This window comes from Conger conger, chromosome 18 (assembly GCF_963514075.1).
Source record: "Conger conger chromosome 18, fConCon1.1, whole genome shotgun sequence".
Classification (NCBI taxonomy): domain Eukaryota; kingdom Metazoa; phylum Chordata; class Actinopteri; order Anguilliformes; family Congridae; genus Conger; species Conger conger.
This window is the reverse complement of record NC_083777.1, coordinates 7,870,067-7,892,467: the sequence shown is the minus strand read 5'-3', so window position 1 is coordinate 7,892,467 and position 22,401 is coordinate 7,870,067. Positions and strand designations below refer to the sequence as shown.

Genomic DNA, 22,401 nt, shown 5'->3' with positions numbered 1-22,401 from the left:
CTGTGCTTACCGTCATTTCTACGATTTCTAAAGCTGAAAGAATCTAGGCTTCCTACAGAACAGGAGAGTCCCAGCACTGAGACACAGGGTCTATGAAAGCGTGCTAGAGCAGTAGAGTTGCTGCATTGATGAGGTACTGGGTCTGAGAGGAGGTCAGTCAATCGATTCTGAACAAGATCCCAAAGCACCCGCATCCCGTGGTTCCATTTAAATGAAACTGAAAATGGACTACCCGAAATAAAATGGTGAGAACCCTTTTGTCCACAGGCATAATTCTGGTTCTGAAAGGTAACCCATGGGAGTTTGTTTTCCAAGTGTTACTCCAAATATTATTGAAACAAAGCAGTTCCCAACAGAAGCTCAAACTGAGTTTTTTTTTTCTTTTTTTGATTTTTGGGAATATATATGTTTTTGGCTGTGCCTTATCAGCCTACAGTATAATCACAATGGAGCCACAGCCACAACATTGGACAAATTCTGTTTCAGATTGATGACAATAACACCTTCAATACTGAACTGACAATACTACCTTCCACTTTTCCTCCCCTTGCCACCTCTTGCAGCAGTCTGTAAGATTAAAGAAGGAACTACATCAACCATCTAGTTTAATAATTAACTGATTGAGGGCCACTAATTTGAGTTTTAATCAAAGCACCACCCACAATTTCTAATTTAACCATCATTCATGAAGTTAGGCTGACTGAGCACACATGCTTATTTACAGCAACACCCTCCAGTAGCCTAACCTGCATGCCATGATTGTGGGAGGAAACCAGAGCACACGGAGAACCCGCTCACGCATGGGGAGAACACAGAAAGACCTCAATTGGGATTCGAACCCTCTTGCTGAGAGGCGAAAGAAATATCCACTGCACTACCAGCATGCAGACGGTGTGCAAGTAACCATGGAGGCAGGTCAAAGGGCAGTCTCTAAACGACATCCAATCACTAGCTCTGCTGAATTGAATATAAGAACTGGACCAACCATGGCCAGATTCTGCAGCTGGAATATCAGAGGAAACACAACCCAGTTCATCCGGCTAAATATGTGGCAGCAATACTACGTACAAAGATCGGAATCCAGGTCTTTCAAAAATGAGCCAAAATAACTGTCTCTGAAAGAGAGCGAGGAGCTCTGTAGCACAGTCCTGTCAATCAAACACCGGGGCAGGAGTCCCGGAGCAAACAGATGCTTTGGACACATTTGGACACATATACTGTAGCCCTGCATTACTCTAACACAAGAGAATCCAGATACATTACATACAGCTGGAGAAATGCAACCCGTGTTAACCCAGCGGTCGAGGGTCCGCAAAACAAAATAGCAATAACAGACAAGAGAGACGGACCCTGCAAGATAAACAGGCACGCAAGGAATGTCCCCCCAATGTGTAGCAGTCTTCAACAGTCGCAGCCCCCCCCCCCCTCAATAGCTGCCCTGTCAGGTCAACAGCTGTGTCAATACTTCCCAAACCTCAACACAAAACGAAGAGATTATCTCCAATCTTGGTCACTAATCTCTTTAGCCACTGTACACAGCCATCATCTCCTGCCTGCGAGACGGACAGGCTGATCCCAGCCAATAGCGTTCGAGGGCCAGTGAGGAGGCTCCGGCCAAATTCCGTGCGGGAAGCTGAGACCTGCCGGTTTTAGCCGCTAACGTTCCCGTCAGTCGAGAGCTTTTGTTCCCCCTAATCCCGCGGTATCGCCAGCGTTAGGCAGCCGAGACGCTTAAGAGAATAACACGAGGCGCGCTGAGAGGAAGGAACGATGCAAAAGGGGAGAGACTCCCGCTAACACGCTCCCTGTTGGCGCTACGCTGCGCCCGTATTTCTCCTTGGACGATGAGTTTGAGACGTTTCTGGGCTTCACACTCGTTTATTGTGCGAGTAGGGGTGTGTGTGGCAACACAGGTGGTATCAGGTTTCACTGGAGTGTCTGAAGTGTTTGAAGTGTTTGAAGCACGCTTTAGAATGGATTCACAGATACTGCTGCATGATCAACATGGAAGTTCTGTCTCCCTCCCACTGACTGTGAAACATTCGAATGCAACACATCTCCTGAAAGGTCACAGTAGTTTCGATAGACGAGACTCATTCCTAACCAGAGCCCGCCGTAGGCGGGGTAAATGAAGGTAGGTGTCGGCCATCTTGGTTTCTCTCGTTGCGGGGGGCTCACCGTGCTGTTGATGTCCGAGTCGTAGCTCCCGCAGGGGTGGGTGCAGCACAGGGGCTCCAGGCCCTCCTCGTCCCACATGTAGGTGCCTCCCGAACTGTTGGAGGGAGAGAGCTCCAGGGAGGAGCCGGGGGGGAAGTCTATCTCTGGGGACAGGGCCAGGGGGCCGTGGTCATCCCTGCAGCCTGGATCAGGGGGAGAGGGAGTGTGTGAGACAGAGAGAGGTAACACAGAGAGAGAAAACAGGCCACCTTAAGATGTTCATAAACTATTTCTGTTCCCCGCAATTACACACAACCCTGAAGTCTCTCTCTCACACAACCCTGTAGTCTCTCCCACACAACCCTGTAGTCTCTCCCACACAACAATGTACTCTCTCCCACAACCCTGTAGTCTCTCTCACACACACAACCCTGTACTCTCTCCCACAACCCTGTAGTCTCTCTCACACACAACCATGTAGTCTCTCTCACACAACCCTGTAGTCTCTCTCACACACAACCCTGTAGTCTCTCTCACACACAACCCTGTAGTCTCTCACACACAACCCTGTAGTCTCTCTCACACAACCCTGTAGTCTCTCTCACACAACCCTGTAGTCTCTCTCACACACAGCCCTGTAGTCTCTCCCACAACCCTGTAGTCAGCCAGTGGCTCTCCCACAGCCCAGCATGAGCTCAGTCTCACCTGACAGCCTAAGCCCCACCCAGTCCACATCGTCCTGCAGGAACTCGTCCAGGTGCGTCTGGGTGGATGTGCCCGGCCGCCGGTTGTCGGGGATAGCGTCATCGTCCAAGGGGAAAGGCCCGGCTAGGTCCTCCCCGCGGTGGGTGGAGAGCAGCAGCACCCCGTCGCCCAGGGTGTCGAAGTCGTCCAGGAAGTCCTCGCTGGTGTCGTTCCTGTCCAGCGAGGAGGCGGAGGAGAGCGACATGTCCTCCAGACCGTCGCCCAGGCACCGCAGAGGGGCCGGGCCTGTCGCCAAGGCAACGGCACCCGGGTCCGCCCGCGCCCTCTCGCCGTTGCTCAGAGGGTCCAATGTGACGGGTGACGCATCGGACGTTGCTTCTCCGCCCCCCTGTCCCATCTTCAGGCCAATAGGGAGCGGCCCTGAGGCGAGCGGGCGGGGAAGCTTGGCCAGAGACGGCCGGCTCAGCCTGTAGCCCAGCGTGGAGGGCTTTCCCAGGATGCAGCTGGGCATCAGCAGCTTCTTCATGGGCGTGGGGGGGGTGGAGCAGCGGGGGGCCGCGCCCGGCAGCAGAGGGGGCCGGAGGACGGGCGCCCGGGCCCGCAGCTGGGTGTCGGCCAGCGGTTTGGCCAGCTCCACCGCCCGGTTGAAAGAGAAGGAGCGGGGGATGGGCAGCCCGGGGGGCGAGGGCAGCTGCCGGACGTGGGTCAGGCTCTGCGATCGCACCATGCTGTCCAGCGGGAGGGACTTCAGGCTGTCCTGGGAGCGCGATAGGCTGTCCCGAGAGCCGCTGGCGGCGGGGGCGGAGCCGGAACCCGTCCGCGGGCGGGGCAGGCCAGAGCCGAAACGACCCGCGGAGACGGCCGCCGCCCCGCCCAGCCCGTTCAGCGCCGGCTTGGAGGGGCAGGGCTTCACCGCCCCGCGGGGGGAAGATTTGCTGATCTGGCTGGAGGGCTTGGGGCTGACGGGGGCTGCGGTGGAGCTGAACCTCCCTGCCTTGATTGAGGGCTTTTTGATCTCCCTCGCTACTGGGGACGGTTGCCGCTGGCAATGGGGGGCGGAGCCGTCGTCGCCGGGCCCCTCCCCCTCATCCTGTGTGGGTGGGGCAGCGAGAGTCCCGTTCTCTTTCCTCCACCGCATGGAGAAGGAGGGCAGGCGGGCCACCCCGTTCTGTCCCCCCTGGGGGGCGCCCTTTCCCTCCGGCGCAGGCTGGACCGGCCCGTTAGCCACGGGGACGACTACGCCCTGGGGGCGGGCCCCGAATTTGGGCAGCCTGGAGACCATGGTGGGCTTGGGGAAGGCCTTCTCATCCATGAGCGTCCAGTGGGGTCATGGGTGGGCTCAGAGCTGGAGCTACAGATAGAGGAGAGAGGGTGTGTTACATACAGACCAGCCAATCACAAGCTCTACTCCAGAGAGGGCATGTTACAAACCAGCCAATCACAAGCTCTACTACAGAGAGGGGAGAGAGAGCTTTAACAGATCGGCCAATTATACGCTCCTCTCCCCCTCAAAACCCAACACCAACCAGTATTTACCGATTCTCAAATGACCAATTGAAGCTGTTAACTTGCCTCACCAGTCTGAACTGTGAGCTGATTGTAAGGTAGGTCGAGTGGCTCTCGGAGGCCCAGGGTTTGAAGACCCCTGCCCCTGCAGTGACTATCAATCTCAGAGCAGCCTGGAGACAGTCTGAGAATCACAGACCGACCACGGCACAGATGAGCCAGCGGCAGCCCTGCGGCTAGCCACACCGCTAACTACCACACGCACCAGAGCCAAGAGCAAATAACGAGATGATGTCACTCAATCAACTCCGTGCATTCACAAAACGGCTTCCTGTGGGCGCTGTCTCGCCCTCTTCAAACATTTGCTCTCCCCCTTTGACCAAATGGCATCTGCTACGTGTCATCTCAGAAGGGGAAAACCCAAGGAAGCGTGATTGTTTGGACACAGTAACTGTTAAAAACCAGAAACATGCTACACCCACCCCTAAATTTCATTCCAAAGCCCTTACTGAATTGTTCAAGGAAACAAATACAGCAGTTTGAAGTTCATGTTCAATGTCACGGGACAAAATGGCAACCGCAAGCTGAACATCACGCAACTCGTTCGAGCACAGCAGAAGTATTTTAGAGACCACATGAATGTAGAGATCATGTCAAGGGTCCCGGATGTAGGCAGTTAAGAATGTGATGGAAGCCACCAGAGTTTGGAAACACGCAATACTGCATCGTTTGGTTTGGAAACGGGGAGAAAAGAGCAGGGATCGCACCAGACAATCCCCACATGTGCTACAGAAACCCCACATCCACCCTACAGTGACCAGCATGACCAGGGGACTGAGTTGGAGTGGAGTTATTTCGCGTTCAGAGACCGGAGGTAAAAAGGCCATGCAGTCTGAACTGGAGTCAGCCCCAGGACACTCTATAATCTCAAACGCTTCCAACAGCACACAAAAAAAAAAACCTCTCCAACTTTCCACGGATGGAATCGCAGCATGCTTTTTGAAGTCGCTCTGCATGAAAGCATCTGCAGACTATTTCTGTTATTGGAAAAACCGTGGGGTATAGGTTCATATTCAATGAAAATGAAAAACTCCAGAAATGCATTATCTCTGAAGTTCCAGCTGCACAGGGAAGCAGAAAGCCTTTGTTAGGGGCTGGTGACAGTAAATGAAAGAGTTTGGGGCCGGTCCAGCTTCTTAGTTAAGCCCAAACCTGGCAGAATCACAGCGATCGCTCAGCTTCACGGAGCAGCAGATTCATAAAGCCCGTTTCTGCTGAAAGCGGTGGAACGGTCGATGCTAAATGGGAGGATTTCTTTTTCCATCTATGTAGAGCAGTGCATTGTGGGACTGCAGTGCAAACAGGCCAGTCAGCAAGCCGCCCCTTCGTTCCCTGGTCCTTTCTCTCCCTCATAGATGTCCATCACACAGCCAGCTAAAACACAAACACAAACTTACTACTGAAAATTATTTTGATTAAACAAGCAATCCTCCCCTGCCTAATTTCAGCTGTGAAATCATCCCTCTCTGTGAAGGTACCACAAAACTCTCCCCCACCCGCTCTCCCGCCTTCTCCCTCTCTCTCTCTCCATCACTCTCGCTTGAGTGGACAAAGACATTCCCTGCAGACTCCATGATTAACGTGTCAGGAACACTGATTTTCAGCATTTTCTGTAACATTTCTGAGTCAGTGCACTCAAAAACGTGCTTAAACAGTAATGATTCAATTCAACGCTGACGGTGTTTGCAAACTAGTACATCCTAGTGCTCAATCCCAGTGGATTTTACAGTAAGCATTTTTCTGTGTACAGTATTTATTCTCACTTCTTACGGTCAGAGTGCACAGCACCGCTCCTCTCCTTTCAGCACACTTATCCCTGGTTATGGGTATGCACTTTGCACTCTGTTGTACTCTGGATAAGAGTGTCTGCCAAAGGCCATTAATGTAATGTAATGTAATAGGTGGTGGTAGGAGACTGGTGAGGACCCTTGCTGTGTTTTTACCCACAGCTCGGCCCCTGGTGTACACACAGCTGGGGCCCGCCATCTGTGTGCCGGGCTGACCCACATTCAGCCGGGGCGTCCCTTGCCCCAGAGCCGGGGAGAGGCCTGGGACACGCTCCCCCCGAGCCCTCCTCTGATCCTCCTCCAGCCTAACCAGGTCACCCGCTTTAATCCCCACACTCCTGCTGCCACTGCGAGCGGAGGAGAGCTCCCTGAACACACAGACATTCACCAATCAGCTCCCTGAACACACAGACATTCACCAATCAGCTCCCTGAACACACAGACATTCACCAATCAGCTCCCTGAACACAGACATTCACCAATCAGCTCCCTGAACACACAGACATTCACCAATCAGCTCCCTGAACACACAGACATTCACCAATCAGCTCCCTGAACACACACAGACATTCACCAATCAGCTCTCTGAACACACACAGACATTCACCAATCAGCTCCCTGAACACAGACATTCACCAATCAGCTCCCTGAACACACAGACATTCACCAATCAGCTCCCTGAACACACACAGACATTCACCAATCAGCTCCCTGAACACACACAGACATTCACCAATCAGCTCCCTGAACACAGACATTCACCAATCAGCTCCCTGAACACACTCAGACACCAATCAGCTCCCTGAACACACAGACATTCACCAATCAGCTCCCTGAACACACTCAGACATTCACCAATCAGCTCCCTGAACACACAGACATTCACCAATCAGCTCCCTGAACACACAGACATTCACCAATCAGCTCCCTGAACACACACAGACATTCACCAATCAGCTCCCTGAACACACACAGACATTCACCAATCAGCTCTCTGAACACACACAGACATTCACCAATCAGCTCCCTGAACACAGACATTCACCAATCAGCTCCCTGAACACACAGACATTCACCAATCAGCTCCCTGAACACACACAGACATTCACCAATCAGCTCCCTGAACACACACAGACATTCACCAATCAGCTCCCTGAACACAGACATTCACCAATCAGCTCCCTGAACACACTCAGACACCAATCAGCTCCCTGAACACACAGACATTCACCAATCAGCTCCCTGAACACACTCAGACATTCACCAATCAGCTCCCTGAACACACAGACATTCACCAATCAGCTCCCTGAACACACAGACATTCACCAATCAGCTCCCTGAACACACACAGACATTCACCAATCAGCTCCCTGAACACACACAGACATGAATCATCAGCTCCCTGAACACACAGTCATTCACTAATCATCAGCTCCCTGAACACACTCAGCCATTCACTGATCATCAGCTCCCTGAACACACTCATTCACCGATCATCAGCTCCCTGAACACACAGACATTCACCGATCATCAGCTCCCTGAACACACAGACATTCACCGGTCATCAGCTCCCTGAACACAATTAGTCATCTACCAATCATCAGTACAACAAAGAAAATACTAAATACTAAATACTAATACTAAAATACTAATACTAATACTAAAATATATGCTCCACTAATGCAACTCCTAAAGCAAATTAATTGACTTAAATATCATCCTGTCTATGACTGATCTCCTGCACCAAAACATGGCATAAATCAGTCAGACAGAAATTAGTGAAATAATAGCTGATCTGAGTGTTATTGAAGACTAACAACATTCAATGAAATTTAGGCAATGCCTGCTTTCGGTTCCCCCAAAAAAACGAAACTGTACCTCCCATCCCTTCCCACAATGGCTCTCTACACAGACCCAGAGACAGAGAGATGTGCAGAGCTCCAGTAAATCTCACAGTAGACAGCGGAGATCATGGCTGACTGCCACAGGCTGCAAAATGCAGGTAATTAGTCTCTTCTCCAGCGGTAGCCATCCATTACTCCCTGAGAAGACGGACATTTTGTGGAGGAAATATTGGTCTAATCATGTTTACTGGACGCCACCAGTCAGCGTGGCATTCTGAAAAGTGATGGTGAATATGCCACAATAGCCCCTCCCCCCCCCCCAGTGTGGGCCCGCCCAGGCTCAGAGAATGTTCCGGCAGGCACAGGAGAGAGCTGAGACCACAGGTAGGCCTCATAGTGCCCAGGAGAGCCTCGTGACACCCAACAGGCTTCCAGAAGCATCCGCGAGAATGCTGGCACACCAAACCGGCTCCAGATGTGTGGATCCGTCCGCCTCTCCTCCCTCCCTCCTCTCACCAATGTTCGACTGTTTTTGTTTTTATTCTATTCACTTTTCCAGGAACTCCCACATCTGCCTTTTCCTGGAGCAAGGGATCGTTTCTCCTGTTCCCCAGCCCGTTTGGCTCAGCGGGAACATTCCAAACCTGTGGCATGCAGGTGAGTAAGAGAGGATAAATTACAACCTCCGATTCCACATCCACCTCCTCACATGAGATGGGTATGTGTGCTCAAATATCAAAAATACCTCACTGCATATTAATACTTCGACAAAGAGGAGCTGTACTAGGGAAACAGACACACACTGAACTGTCCTATCTCCTGTGTACAGCCAATGCCTACATATTATTGGCGAGGAACGGCAGTCGACAGCGTCAGTGTCCGGTGCAACTCAGTTTTTATTACCTATATGTGAGAATACACACCCTGACCATACCAATGTTGTGTACATATGGGCGAGGTTTGGTGGGTGATGTCAGCTGGAAGGGGAATTTCCTGTGAATAGCTTGACCTGCACATGAACTTTATTTTGGCTACCTAACAGCATCCCCTCCAGACAACGCTATAACACGGCTTGTTGATTACCGGTCTCTTTGATACTGAGCACTATCATGAGCACAATACACAATACGAGCGCAACAAGACTCTGTATTTCACCTCGAGAGCACTCACACACACTCTCACACACTCACACACACTCACACACAGACACACTCACACACACACAGACACTCACACCCGCACAGACACACTCACTCACATTCAGACACACTCACACACACACAGACTCTCACACTCACACATAGTCACTCACACTCACACACACTCACACACTCACACACAGACACACTCACAGACACTCACCCGCACAGACACACTCACTCACATTCAGACACACTCACACACACAGACTCTCACACTCACACATACTCACTCACACTCACTCACTCACAATCACATACTCACTCACACAGACACAGACACAGACACAGACAGACAGACAGACACACACACAGACACAGACACACACACTCACACATACTCTCTCTCACACACACACACACACACGCACACACACACACACACACACACACACAGACAAGAGAGAGAAAACCACACAGACACAGAAACAGACACAGAAACAGACACAGACACAGAAATAAAAACAGAAACAGAAACAGAAACAGAAACGTGCATACACAGTTTTTTTGCCAGTTTATCGCTGCCTGTCACATGATACATGCACCACCAAACATGCTTTCCTGGCCACGAACCCCGCCCAGCTAAGACCCAGAGCACTGACCCCATTTCTAATAACACAGCCCTCTTCTGTTAGAGCCATTCTGTTTCCTGTTGTTTTCCTGAAAATCAAATGGTCATAATTCAGCACACGTGCGCTGCAGCTTCCAGGACAAAGTAATAAAATAAATAAATAAAACCTCAGATCATAATACTGGCCCCTGCAACCTTATAGGGAACACATTCAATGCATTAAATATGCCACTCACCGGAGCATAGCTAGGTGATCTTTCAACAGAAAAACCTCAGGGAAAACATGGCTACATTATCCATTCATGAATTCATACACAAGTATACAGTATTAGTTGCCTACATCAGGAATCATTGTAAGAAAAGTGTTATATGAAAAATGTATTAATTATTTATAAGAACATTGGCAAGGTATACATAATATTAATACATTCAAGAATCACATTAACCTCTGTTTTTCCTGATCCAGTATAAAGCTGATATTTGAGTGATATATTTGAAATAACCTGTCGAACAGCAGCTGGTGCTGTTGAGCAGAAAGTAGCGTGGTCTATTGTGCATTCATAAAAGCATGTTATTGTTCTTCTGACGGATGATTATGCATAATTCCCTTTCATTCCACTTGCTCTGTACTCCACAGGGTCTACAGTCTGTAATATATTCAAGATAATGCAACATTTCCCAAAAGGCTATTATACAGTCAGGACTACACCCACACCCACACTCACACAGAGAATAATACTATTTGCAATGAATCAAGGCAGGCATGGTCTGGGTACATAACAGTCTGTCTCTGAGTACCACACATACACCCACCCCTTGTAAAGCCATGGTCACCCCTTGTAACCTGTAGCCCCAGAAATTCTCCCCAACAAACCATTCACCACCATATGTCAGGGTTGGAGGTAGTACTGATGGTGGCCACCAGGGGGGCTTATTACTTTCACCTGGTGGTCGTTAGTGCCTACTTGATGTCTACCTCCTGAAGGTATTTAAAGCCCTCATTTCCCCTCAGTCTCCGCTTTGGTGTCCACTGTTCGCTCTGGCTCAAAGCTGGTAAAGCACACGGTAGACTCGGTAACCAAATGAGTCAGGTATCGTGCTGGTGTGGTTTCGTTTCTCTATTGAAAGAAAAAGGTAAGGAAGGCGCTCAGCTCGTTAGTGCAGTGTGCACAAGCAGACGCCTTCCTAAAGGTTCTTTGGTTCTTTGTTTCGTTTTGTTTTCGGCTCGTGTGAGTCCGTGGGTGAGGGACGTTGTCCCCGGTATTTTGTATTTTGGTTTGTGTGTTTTTTCGGAGCTGCGACTCCTGAGTCTTTATTTTCGTTAGCCCAGTCTTTTATACTGGGTTGTACTTTTATTTTGGGTTTTCCCCGGTCCGGGCAGTAGTGCTAGCCTTTACGCACTCATTTTTCGTTTGTGATTTTCGCCCTGGTTTTGGAGGGTAGTTTTTATTTCCTGAGCCGTTATTTGGGGCTCTTTCTTTTATTTGTGCGGAGTTGTCTCCGTGTACAGTGCTGTCTCCTCTACCCCCCCGGGGTCTTAGTGGCGGGCTCGTTTGTGGGTCCGCTTACAAGGGGTCACCCCCTTAGTCGCACCTGGCTCTCCGCACCTCCTCAACCTCACAGAACACCAAAGCCACCATGGAGAGGCCAGCGACTAGTGTGGGAGGGGATTCTCCTCTGGAGGCGGTTGTAGCCGCCCAGCAGGCTGCTCTGGTTAGGCAGGAGCAGGAATTATTGATGTTGCGTGCACAACAAACTGCCACTGCCGAGCAGCAAACCAGGGTATTTCAACGGCAGGATGAGATATTAACTAGGTTAGACCAACAGCAGGAGGTATTGTTCGGACTCGCCGAGACGTTCCGGCAATTAGCCAGCGAGTTTCGGTCTTCTCCAACACCCGCACCCATCTCTGACACCTCCCAATCGTCCCTTCCCCCCCAAGTAACCACTCCTACTTACCAACCCATTACACCGGTGGTTAGGGAGCCCAAGCTCCAGCTCCCTTTACGGTATGGTGGCGAGGCAGGGAAATGTAGGGGGTTCCTCTCCCAGTGCCTCATTTTTTTTAAATCTCAACCCTCACGTTTTACCACGGAGGATGCTCGGGTAGCGTTCATTCTATCGCTGTTGACGGGGACGGCTCTGGCCTGGGCAGACCCGCTGATTCGTGGTCAGGCTCCCCTCATGAATGACTCCCAGCTCCTAATGCAGGAGATGACGCGTGTCTTTGACCACGACATCACGGGTAGAGAGGCGGCATCTCGGTTAACATGGATAAAGCAGGGTGCCCGGAGTGTTGCCGAGTTTTCCGTTGAGTTTCAGGCTCTGGCAGGTGAGACGGGGTGGGCAGACGACCCGCTCATAACCTTGTTCACTAGCGCGTTATCTGACCCAGTCCGGGATGCCCTGGCCACCATGGAGCCACCGGGGAGTTTAGGCGCGCTAATATCCGCGGCTATCCGCATTGACAACCGGGTTCGTGAACGGGCGAGGGAGAGAGCGGGCAAGGGAGGTCAGTTCAACTGGCCTATTCCGTCCTCTCCAGGCAAGGCTGTCAGTACGGTGGGGGGACAAGACACACACACGGGGGAGGAACCTATGCAGGTGGACAGCGCTAATCTGGTGCGCCCTAAGAAACGTCCCTGGAAAGAGGGATTGTGTTTCTTTTGTAGGCGGCCTGGGCACCTAGTTAGAAACTGCCCCGACCTGAAGGGAAAAGCGCAGTCCCACTAGTGGAGCGAAAGGCACTAGTGGGACTGGTGAGAGGTATCAGCTTTCGCACGTTTCTCCCCATCAACTTGACGTGGAAGGGGGGTGGAGTTAGGGCAGACGCCTTTATTGATTCCGGGGCAGTTGACAATTTTATCGACCGACAGTGGGCGAAACACCACAGACTGCCGGTTCGGTCGTTGCCACAGCCCCAATCCATCACGGCGCTGGACGGTCGTCCGTTGGGGTCCGGGGTTGTGCGTCAGATGACTGAGCGGGTGGTAATGCGGATTCCGTTTCTGGGGCACCGGGAGCGCATTTATTTTTTTTTGGTGGAGTCTCCGGCGTACCCGATTGTACTAGGTCACGTGTGGTTAATAAAACATCAACCCCAAATAAACTGGGGAGACCGGAGCAATCCGGTGTCCCGGTGGGGCCCGCAGTGCGCTAATCACTCTGAGCAGACGCACACTCCCGCAGCTCCACCCGTAGAGACCGATATAGACTCCGAGGGGGACGAGGGGGAGGCTAGGGAGTTCCCCAGCGTTCAGGCTAGTCCTCAGGTATCGGATGAGCAGGCGGAGAGTCTGGAATGGGACTCCGTCTGTGACTGGAGTCCCCCCGTGGACGAGGGGGAGGTCAGTGACGTCACCGACTGGGACTCTGAGAGATCCGTGCAGGGCTCTGACAGTGGAGATGAGGGGCGGATGATAGGGGCGATTGCGTTTCCTCGCCCGCAGAACGTTCCCAGGGAATATAGGGAGGTAGCGGAGGTGTTTAGCAAACAGCGAGCCACTACGTTACCACCGCACCGACCCTATGACTGTGCCATTGAGTTATTCCCTGGAACATCTCCACCTAGGGGGTCGTTGTATTCGTTGTCGGCACCGGAGAGCAAAGCTATGAACGAATACATTCGCGAGGCATTAGCTAACGGGTTTATTAGACCATCTACGTCACCAGCGGGGGCCGGGTTCTTTTTTGTGAAGAAAAAGGACGGGAGCCTGAGACCCTGCATAGATTATAGAGGGTTGAATACGATAACCCGTAAAAATAGGTATCCCCTACCGCTAATGAACTCCGCGTTTGAGCGCCTGCAATCTGCATCGGTCTTTACTAAACTCGACCTCCGTAATGCGTACAATCTTGTACGCATACGCGAGGGCGATGAGTGGAAAACGGCGTTTAATACCCACACAGGGCATTACGAATATCTAGTCATGCCGTTCGGTCTCACTAACGCCCCCGCAGTATTTCAGGCGCTGGTGAATGATGTGCTCAGGGAGATGTTGGAGAAATTTGTGTTCGTCTACCTGGACGATATTTTAATATTCTCCAACAATCTCACCGAACACATTCAGCACGTGACCCAGGTCCTCACACGTCTTTTGGAGGCTCGCCTATTTGTCAAGGCGGAGAAATGCATTTTTCACGCGAATACCGTGTCTTTTCTTGGGTTTATTGTGTCTGAGGGGAGAATCGAAATGGACCAAACTAAGGTAGCGGCTGTTAAGAACTGGCCTACTCCTGCGTCAATAAAGCAGGTTCAAAGGTTTTTAGGGTTTGCAAATTTTTATCGCCGTTTTATCAGAGGTTTTAGCACGGTGGTTGCGCCCATCACTGCGCTTACCAAGAAGACGGTGCCAGCGCGCTTTGTGTGGAACTCTCGTGCGGAAGCGGCGTTCGCGGAGTTAAAAGAGAGGTTTTGCACGGAACCCATCTTAATAACCCCAGATCCTTCGCGCCCATTTATTGTGGAGGTGGATGCCTCCGAGCTGGGGGTGGGCGCCGTTCTTTCCCAACGGTCTCCCCTAGACCAAAAAGTGCATCCCTGTGCGTTTTTTTCTCGGTCCTTGTCCCAGACCGAGAGAAATTACGACGTGGGAGACAGGGAACTGCTGGCGGTCAAGTTAGCTCTGGAGGAGTGGCGTCACTGGCTGGAGGGGGCGGAACACCCGTTCACTGTATGGACTGACCACAAAAATTTAGAGTACATACAGACGGCCAAGACACGGAACTCGCGGCAGGCCCGCTGGGCCCTATTTTTTGCACGCTTTTCATTTACCCTGACCTACCGTCCCGGTTCCAAAAACACAAAACCCGACGCCCTCTCCAGGGTGTTTGATAACACTGACAGGGAGCACACTCCTCAACCTATCATCCCTGGGGAGCAAATAGCGGCGCCAGTGGTTTGGGGGGTGGAGGCGGCGGTGCGAGGAGCGTTGCGCCTCGAGCCGGATCCAGGAGGGGGTCCACCTCATTGCCTTTTCGTGCCCGCGGGGGTTCGGTCTCAGGTACTGCAGTGGGGACATGCCTCACGGCTGGCAGGGCATCCCGGGGTTCACCGCACTAAGGACTTCTTGTCAAGGCGGTTCTGGTGGCCCGGGATGGAAAAGGACGTTCGGGAGTTTGTGGCCGCGTGTCCAGTCTGTGCCCGTAGTAAGGGATCGCACCAACCTCCCTCAGGGCTATTACGTCCCTTACCGGTCCCGAGACGTCCGTGGAGTCACGTGGCCCTTGACTTTATTACGGGGTTGCCGTCATCTGATGGCAATAAGGTGATCTTGGTAGTGGTTGACCGATTTTCTAAGGCGGCTCATTTTGTGGCACTACCGAAACTACCGTCGGCGGCGGGGACCGCAAGGTTAGTAGTCGACCACGTCTTCAGACTACATGGTCTGCCCCAGGACGTGGTGTCCGACCGCGGACCCCAGTTCGCATCTAGGTTTTGGCGTGTGTTCTGCGCCTTGTTAGGGGCCTCAGTAAGTCTGTCCTCGGGCTTTCATCCTGAGACCAACGGGCAGACGGAGCGCACTAACCAGACGCTTGAGAACACACTGCGATGCTTAGCCGCGGCCAACCCCACGTCCTGGAGTCGTCAGCTCGCGTGGGCCGAGTACGCACACAACACTCTGCGCAACGCCTCCACCGGGTTCTCACCCTTCGAGGCTCAATTTGGGTACGTGCCGCCATTGTTCCCGGAACTGGAGAAGGGGGCCGAGGTGCCCTCCGCGGAGGCTTTTGTTCGGCGGTGCCGAGGCACCTGGATAAAAGTACGGGCGGCACTCCTACGGGCTACTGCTACCCAGAAGCGACTGGCCGACAGACATCGCCGGTCGGTCCCTGCCTACAGGGTAGGGCAGAGGGTGTGGCTGTCCACTCGCGATCTGCCATTGCGAGTGGAGTCGCGGAAGCTCGCCCCCCGCTACGTGGGTCCATTCCGTATTGTTAAAAGGATCAACCCAGTTACTATGAGACTCCAACTGCCCCGGTCCATGAGGATCCACCCCACCTTCCACATCTCACGCCTTAAACCGGTGCTCACCAGCGTGCTGGCCCCGGCGGAGGTTCCTCCACCGCCTCCACGGTTAGTTGACGGGGGTACGGCCTACACGGTGCGCCGCATCCTGGCTGAGCGTCGCGTGGGCAGGGGTAGACAGTACCTTGTGGACTGGGAGGGCTATGGTCCTGAGGAGCGCTGTTGGGTTCCCACTAGGAACATTCTGGATCCAGAACTCATCCATGAGTTCCGCAGGCGGGGGGCTGAAGGAGCGTCTGGGGCCGCTCCTTAGAAGGGGGGTCCTGTCAGGGTTGGAGGTAGTACTGATGGTGGCCACCAGGGGGGCTTATTACTTTCACCTGGTGGTCGTTAGTGCCTACTTGATGTCTACCTCCTGAAGGTATTTAAAGCCCTCATTTCCCCTCAGTCTCCGCTTTGGTGTCCACTGTTCGCTCTGGCTCAAAGCTGGTAAAGCACACGGTAGACTCGGTAACCAAATGAGTCAGGTATCGTGCTGGTGTGGTTTCGTTTCTCTATTGAAAGAAAAAGGTAAGGAAGGCGCTCAGCTCGTTAGTGCAGTGTGCACAAGCAGACGCCTTCCTAAAGGTTCTTTGGTTCTTTGTTTCGTTTTGTTTTCGGCTCGTGTGAGTCCGTGGGTGAGGGACGTTGTCCCCGGTATTTTGTATTTTGGTTTGTGTGTTTTTTCGGAGCTGCGACTCCTGAGTCTTTATTTTCGTTAGCCCAGTCTTTTATACTGGGTTGTACTTTTATTTTGGGTTTTCCCCGGTCCGGGCAGTAGTGCTAGCCTTTACGCACTCATTTTTCGTTTGTGATTTTCGCCCTGGTTTTGGAGGGTAGTTTTTATTTCCTGAGCCGTTATTTGGGGCTCTTTCTTTTATTTGTGCGGAGTTGTCTCCGTGTACAGTGCTGTCTCCTCTACCCCCCCGGGGTCTTAGTGGCGGGCTCGTTTGTGGGTCCGCTTACAAGGGGTCACCCCCTTAGTCGCACCTGGCTCTCCGCACCTCCTCAACCTCACACCATACCCACCGCTTCCAGTCACCAGCTCCATATCAGATCCTCAACTGTTGGAGAAGATGTGCACAAGGCCTACATACTAGAAGCACTTCGTTCCCCATCCTGTTCAGAGTTGCTGTGACTACTGTCAACTGGAAATCAGTCCTTTTCCAGGACTTCCAGTCCCAGCCCATGATGCCCAGGGCAGCATATGGGGCACCCTCTCTCTGTAAAGGGCTTAGGTTGCACAGTGTAGTTAGCATCCTGCTGCTCGCTCGTGCTAACCGGATTAGCAGCCCTCCCCTGTAAAGCGTAGTTAGCTTCCTGCTCTCTCCATCCCTTAGAGACGTTAACATCAATCCCTACAGCTCCCAGCCTACTGACACACGTACTGGAGAAGGGGTCTCACAGAGGAGGAACCCTCCCAGAGGAGAGCCACGCTGCCTGAAACTGCCTCCTGTTATAGGAGCCCGTTTAGCCCGTTAGCCGAGGCTAATTAAATCAGAACAGGAAGGGAGAAACAAACGGGCTGGCCGGCACCGGGGCTTTGAGCTTCCTCTCTCAACACCTGCGGGGGACTGGAAATGCCCTTTAGCCGAATTACACAAACTGGGTAAAGCCAGGAGGCGTTCAGCACAGAGAAGCGTTAGCGTTACCTTAGCGTCCTCCCATGCTGAAATAAACATCTTGTCTGTGTCTGTCGCTGCCTCCACGAGACACTGAAAGGGCCCCCCTGATCACTGTCTGGGCCTCCTTGCAGTGAGGGGTGGGGGACGGGTATTTTGGGGGCAGAGAGAGAGATGAGTAGCCAGATCCAGGACCAGTTGCTCATTTCTCTCCGATTCCTGCTTTGAACAGTGTACTCTGTCTGACCTTTTACCGCGGGGTGGGTCTGTAGTTGTTATGTGTATTGTGATAGCTTTGTGTGCAGCGGTGATATGTAGTGAGATACGTAGCTGTACAGTTGTGATATTTAGCCTATGTCTATGTATTGTGACGGCTGAGTAATGTTCCAGTCTACTACAGAGACCCCCCCCCCCCCCCCAATATCGTTCTGTAGCCTCTCAGCAGCGGGGGTGGTGCACACATCAATAACAGTACTTATGTCCTTCTGTCCTTCTGTCCTTCTGTCCGTATGTCCGTATGTCCGTATGTCCGTATGTCCTTCTGTCATTCTACATCACACACCAGCCAAGTCCCACGCTGCAGTCAAAGGTCAGACAGAGTTCACAGTCCAAGGTGAGAAATGAGTCAAAGAAAGGTGAGAAATGAGTCAAATCTCTCTGCCCCGAAAATCCCCCCCCCCCCCCCCCTCACTGCAAAGACTGGCCCAGACAAAAATAATGACACACATCAGGACTGCACTCTACTACTGCACTGAGCTATCACGATATATCCAGGTCACAGACGCAGATACAATTGCCTGGATTCAATTAACATTTCAACAGAACTTTTACTGAGAATAAAATTCCATCTTCAGTATTCTTCATCACAAACACAGTCTGGCAAGATAACTGTGGCGATACCTGATCGTTGGAACAAACTGGCACGGGCAAATGCGAATCAATGAACTTGAATAGCTAATCAAGCTAATCAATTTTATTGTGAGTCAAGGGCAACTGTTCATTTAATCAGGGTCAAAATGTATCATAAAACAGTATGTTCTGATAAACACAACGTACCAATTTGACAAAAAGAAATAACCACATGAATCCAGATTTCCTGGCTTGTTACTGCAAAACCTGGCTTGAACGCATTTTAAATAGTTGCTGAATTTACGTAAATGGATATTTCATAATGGCATATACAGTAAACACTAGAACATTTACTTTCAATAAAGTAATAAACACAATAAACAAATGATAATACTCTGAACCCGATACCATCTAATTCATAATTTACATTTCCATTACAGTTTTATTGAAAGACAGCAATAGCAGTAGTTATGTAGCCATTTACCATTTACCTTACCTAACAGATGTCTTCCTCTTCTGTTTCTCTGTCTACTCTTCTGCATAATTCTCAAGCTTTCCACTTGTGTGGGACACAATGTATAGACTGTATATCGTGTTTACCTTAGATGTGTTTTGGCTGCTTGGCAACCCCTCTCAGCTTATACTGTATTTACAAGCCAGTGTTCCAATAAAGGTGTTTGCAGTGTGTTAATAGGCTTCATAAACAATATGTGGCAAGTTTTCCTCAGTTCTCACTTCATGCTTTAGTCAAAGTTGCCAATATCTGCATGCAAATATCATGCAAATATTACAAGAAAGAAGAGACATTCTGCTGCTATCTGTGTGCAGAGGGAACCACTGAGCTATGAATGCAGTATGGAACACAGCTGCCTGGGTCCTATAAGATGCACCAGCAGATCCATAAAGTCAATACTGCAATTTTAGCAGCTGTGTGAGATTGACTTCCCCCTTCCGTCAATCTCTCTGCATGCATTTGTGGCTCATGTTCAGATGGCCAAAAACCCAAACGTGTTGTTTTTTTTCTGAATAATAAATACCACAGACCATTACGGATAGAGACAGGATGGCTTCACAGGAGACAGTACTGACCAATTTTACCAGAAATCCTTTCACGCAATGGTGTGGGGTCTGGACACACCTCCAGACTATGGAGAGCCAATGTTGCCGAAACATCTTTAAAAAATGTGCATAAAATAACCTCTGTCAATAGCAATGCGGGAACTGTGTGCAGATTCGCATATCGGCATATGGCCTCAAGGCACTGGTCACGCTACAACATTTCCACTATTCCCAGCATGTCGATACGTTCAACCGTATTCATGAGATTGTGATGTGGCCTTTAATGGAAGCTTCCAGAGCATCTTGATACATTCTGCCATATTCTCCTGATTGTGATGTGCATGAACTATACTTGGCTTTCCATAATCAATGTCAATGTTTAACGCGTCTTTAAGGAGCGCATCAAGTACTATCAAGTTCTATTTGTCTAAAGATGTGCAGTCTTTCCCTGTTGACACACAAATGTTTGCCTTGTCAACCGTTGGCTAGGACAGGCAGCCAACCCTTCTGCCAGTGTGGATTCCTCCCTTATCACTCAGTGGGTGAAGCCAGCGCACCGAGGATCACGTGGCAGATAAGCTGGCAAAAGAAGGCTAAAGGCTAAAGGTTAACCCAAAGTCCTCAGATGGTTTGAAATGGCTGCCTTTTAACTGGCTTTGATTCCGGCTATTGTATTTTCCTACCAGAGCCTCCAGGGAAGGGAATACCACATCAGTAACACCAAACGCCACACCCTGTTTCCTCCTTTTCACCCCCCTCCCCCACAAGCTGTTATCATCAAAGCTGACTAGAAGAGAGTTGTGGTTCTAACTGGGATTGTGCCAGCACTGGGCATGTCACTGGGAGAAGTGAATGCAGTGGTAAACTGGACTCTCGGTTACAGTGCCCCAGAACACTCCCAGTCGTAGCGGATACTTGGTCCCAGAGCACTCCTAGTCAGAGTGGACACTTGGTCCCAGAGCTGAGCGCTGAACCTACCCTGAAAATCCTGAGCTGGGCTCTATTGTGTCCTAAGTTGAAAACTTTAGGAGCGCATTAATGCATCCCACTGGGTTGATGCGCTCCTTTATTATTCTTTCCAGTGAGCACACAATGTAAGAAGCAATAACGGGAGCAATGCAGAGCCCTGCTGAGGCTGCGTGAGCCTGCAAAGCAGATGATGAAATTTAAATATGATTTCCATCTCCCTACCAGGGGTCACAGGCAGTTTAATTTAATGTACCAGTGAGTCACGCCTTTCAACTCTGATTGGCCAATACCGTCATCATTCCACCTCTCAATGACACAACCTACATACAGCAGCCCCCATCGATTCTTCCAGTAATACAGGAGACTGCAGACAGAAACCCTTTGTCACAAAGCGCCGCAACAGGATCAGTGGCAAAAGTGACACTTAAGCTGCAGCTAATAATCAATCGTATTAAGAGACGTGGTGAGACAGCTAATCACTTTTCCCCACTGATTTAAAGCCAAACTGGGGAAGCTAATCTGTCCGTCCCTCATAAGGCTACTACCATTTCCACACAGGTGATTTCTCAGGCGGCTCATTACCAGTAATAGGCTACTACCCTTAAAACTTCCTCTGTGACTATTACTTCCCCAAAAAACCTCCCCAGTCCACATCACTACACCACAATCTGCCCCAGTGACTATCAGCACAGCTCCGCACACTGCCCCTGTTAACATCACAACACCACAATCTGCCCCTGTGACTATCAGCACAGCAACACAATCCGCACCAGTTAACGTCGCTGATATGCGATGCTTCCCATCGTTAAAAAGTCCTCTTGTCACTTTTTAAGGTAGAACTTGAAGGAATAAACTGTGATAAACTGGGGCACAGTGTGGGTCTTTAGTAGCCTACCTGGCTAAGTAGCGCTAGCATTGTTAGTGTAGCTAACGAACTAGTCAGTACACGCTAGTAGTAGATTGGCCTAGCGACTGGGCCGTAAGTTCAGCTTCCTCAGCCGTTACCACCGCTGTGCAGCGTGGGCGAAGCAGGTAGGCAGTTTGACAGCTGCGATATGTGTGTGTGTGTGTGTGTGTGTGTGTGTGTGTGTGTTCCCAGTAATCACGGCGATGTTCTGGACATCCTGCATAGCGAGTGTCAAACTGTGCTGAAACCGGCAGCTTCCCACAGCGCACAGCTGCATAATTACACACGTGGGCTTCTCTCTGCCACTGCAACTGCTGCTATGTGTGTGTGTGTGTGTGTGTGTGTGCGTATGTGTGTGTGTGTGTGTCAGTGACAGTGTGAGAGGGCAATACAGAGAGGGGAAGAAAGAGACAGAGAGAGAGGAAGGGAGAAAGAGAGAGCTGACGCACTGAGACACAAACCCTACAGACCCACACAGCTGGGACCACTGCAGCAAAAGCTCTCAGCTTCTGTGAGTTTAAAGCTATAAATTAGCGATTGCCATGTCAGCAGGGAAGGCCCTCTCAAGCCAGCCTGGCTTTCACACACCCAGCCCAGCTCTCACACACACCCAGCCCAGCCCAGCTCTCACACACACCCAGCCCAGCCCAGCTCACACACACCCAGCCCTGCACAGCTCTCACACACCCAGCCCAGCTCACACACACCCAGCCCAGCCCAGCTCTCACACACACCCAGCCCAGCCCAGCTCTCACACACCCAGCCCAGCCCAGCACACACATGCCCAGACACTGTACCAGTGTTAACCCCCTGGCACCAGGCAGCCATACAGGCCTGCAGGTGCAGTGCACTTTGGTGCAGGCCAACACCCTGAAGAGGGATGTGTGAACAGCCATCACCTGGAACCACCAAGGAAGGGTGAGTCAGCAGCTTTTAAAGGGTACACTGCCAAGGCCAAGATCGCCAACAAGGCGGAAGCACCCCTCAAACCAGGCAGAGTTCAGTGGTGCCAATTAGAAAATGAAAGTTCTTTACTGCAGGGATCATAGCTACTAATCTGATTCTACTAATCAGCCATTAGAGTCTTTGCTAAGGACCTTGATTAGTTGAATCAGGTGTGTAGCTGCTTGGTTGGAACAAAAGCCTGCACCCACACCGG

The 22,401-nt window shown here is 51.1% G+C and overlaps 1 protein-coding gene across 1 annotated transcript in view; it reads right to left on the bottom strand.

The window, feature by feature from the left end:
* The window catches only part of ccser2a (coiled-coil serine-rich protein 2a), a 62,842-nt gene that overhangs the window by 38,384 nt on the left and 2,057 nt on the right, over positions 1 to 22,401 (bottom strand). Inside the window, exons 2-4 of the mRNA XM_061228702.1 lie at positions 3,684 to 4,213; positions 2,863 to 3,650; positions 2,179 to 2,360 (exon numbers count right to left, since the gene is read on the bottom strand). Of these exons, the coding sequence (XP_061084686.1) occupies positions 2,179 to 2,360; positions 2,863 to 3,650; positions 3,684 to 4,174 (1,461 nt within the window). The 5' untranslated portion in view covers positions 4,175 to 4,213. The remainder of the gene's footprint in view (positions 1 to 2,178; positions 2,361 to 2,862; positions 3,651 to 3,683; positions 4,214 to 22,401) is intronic.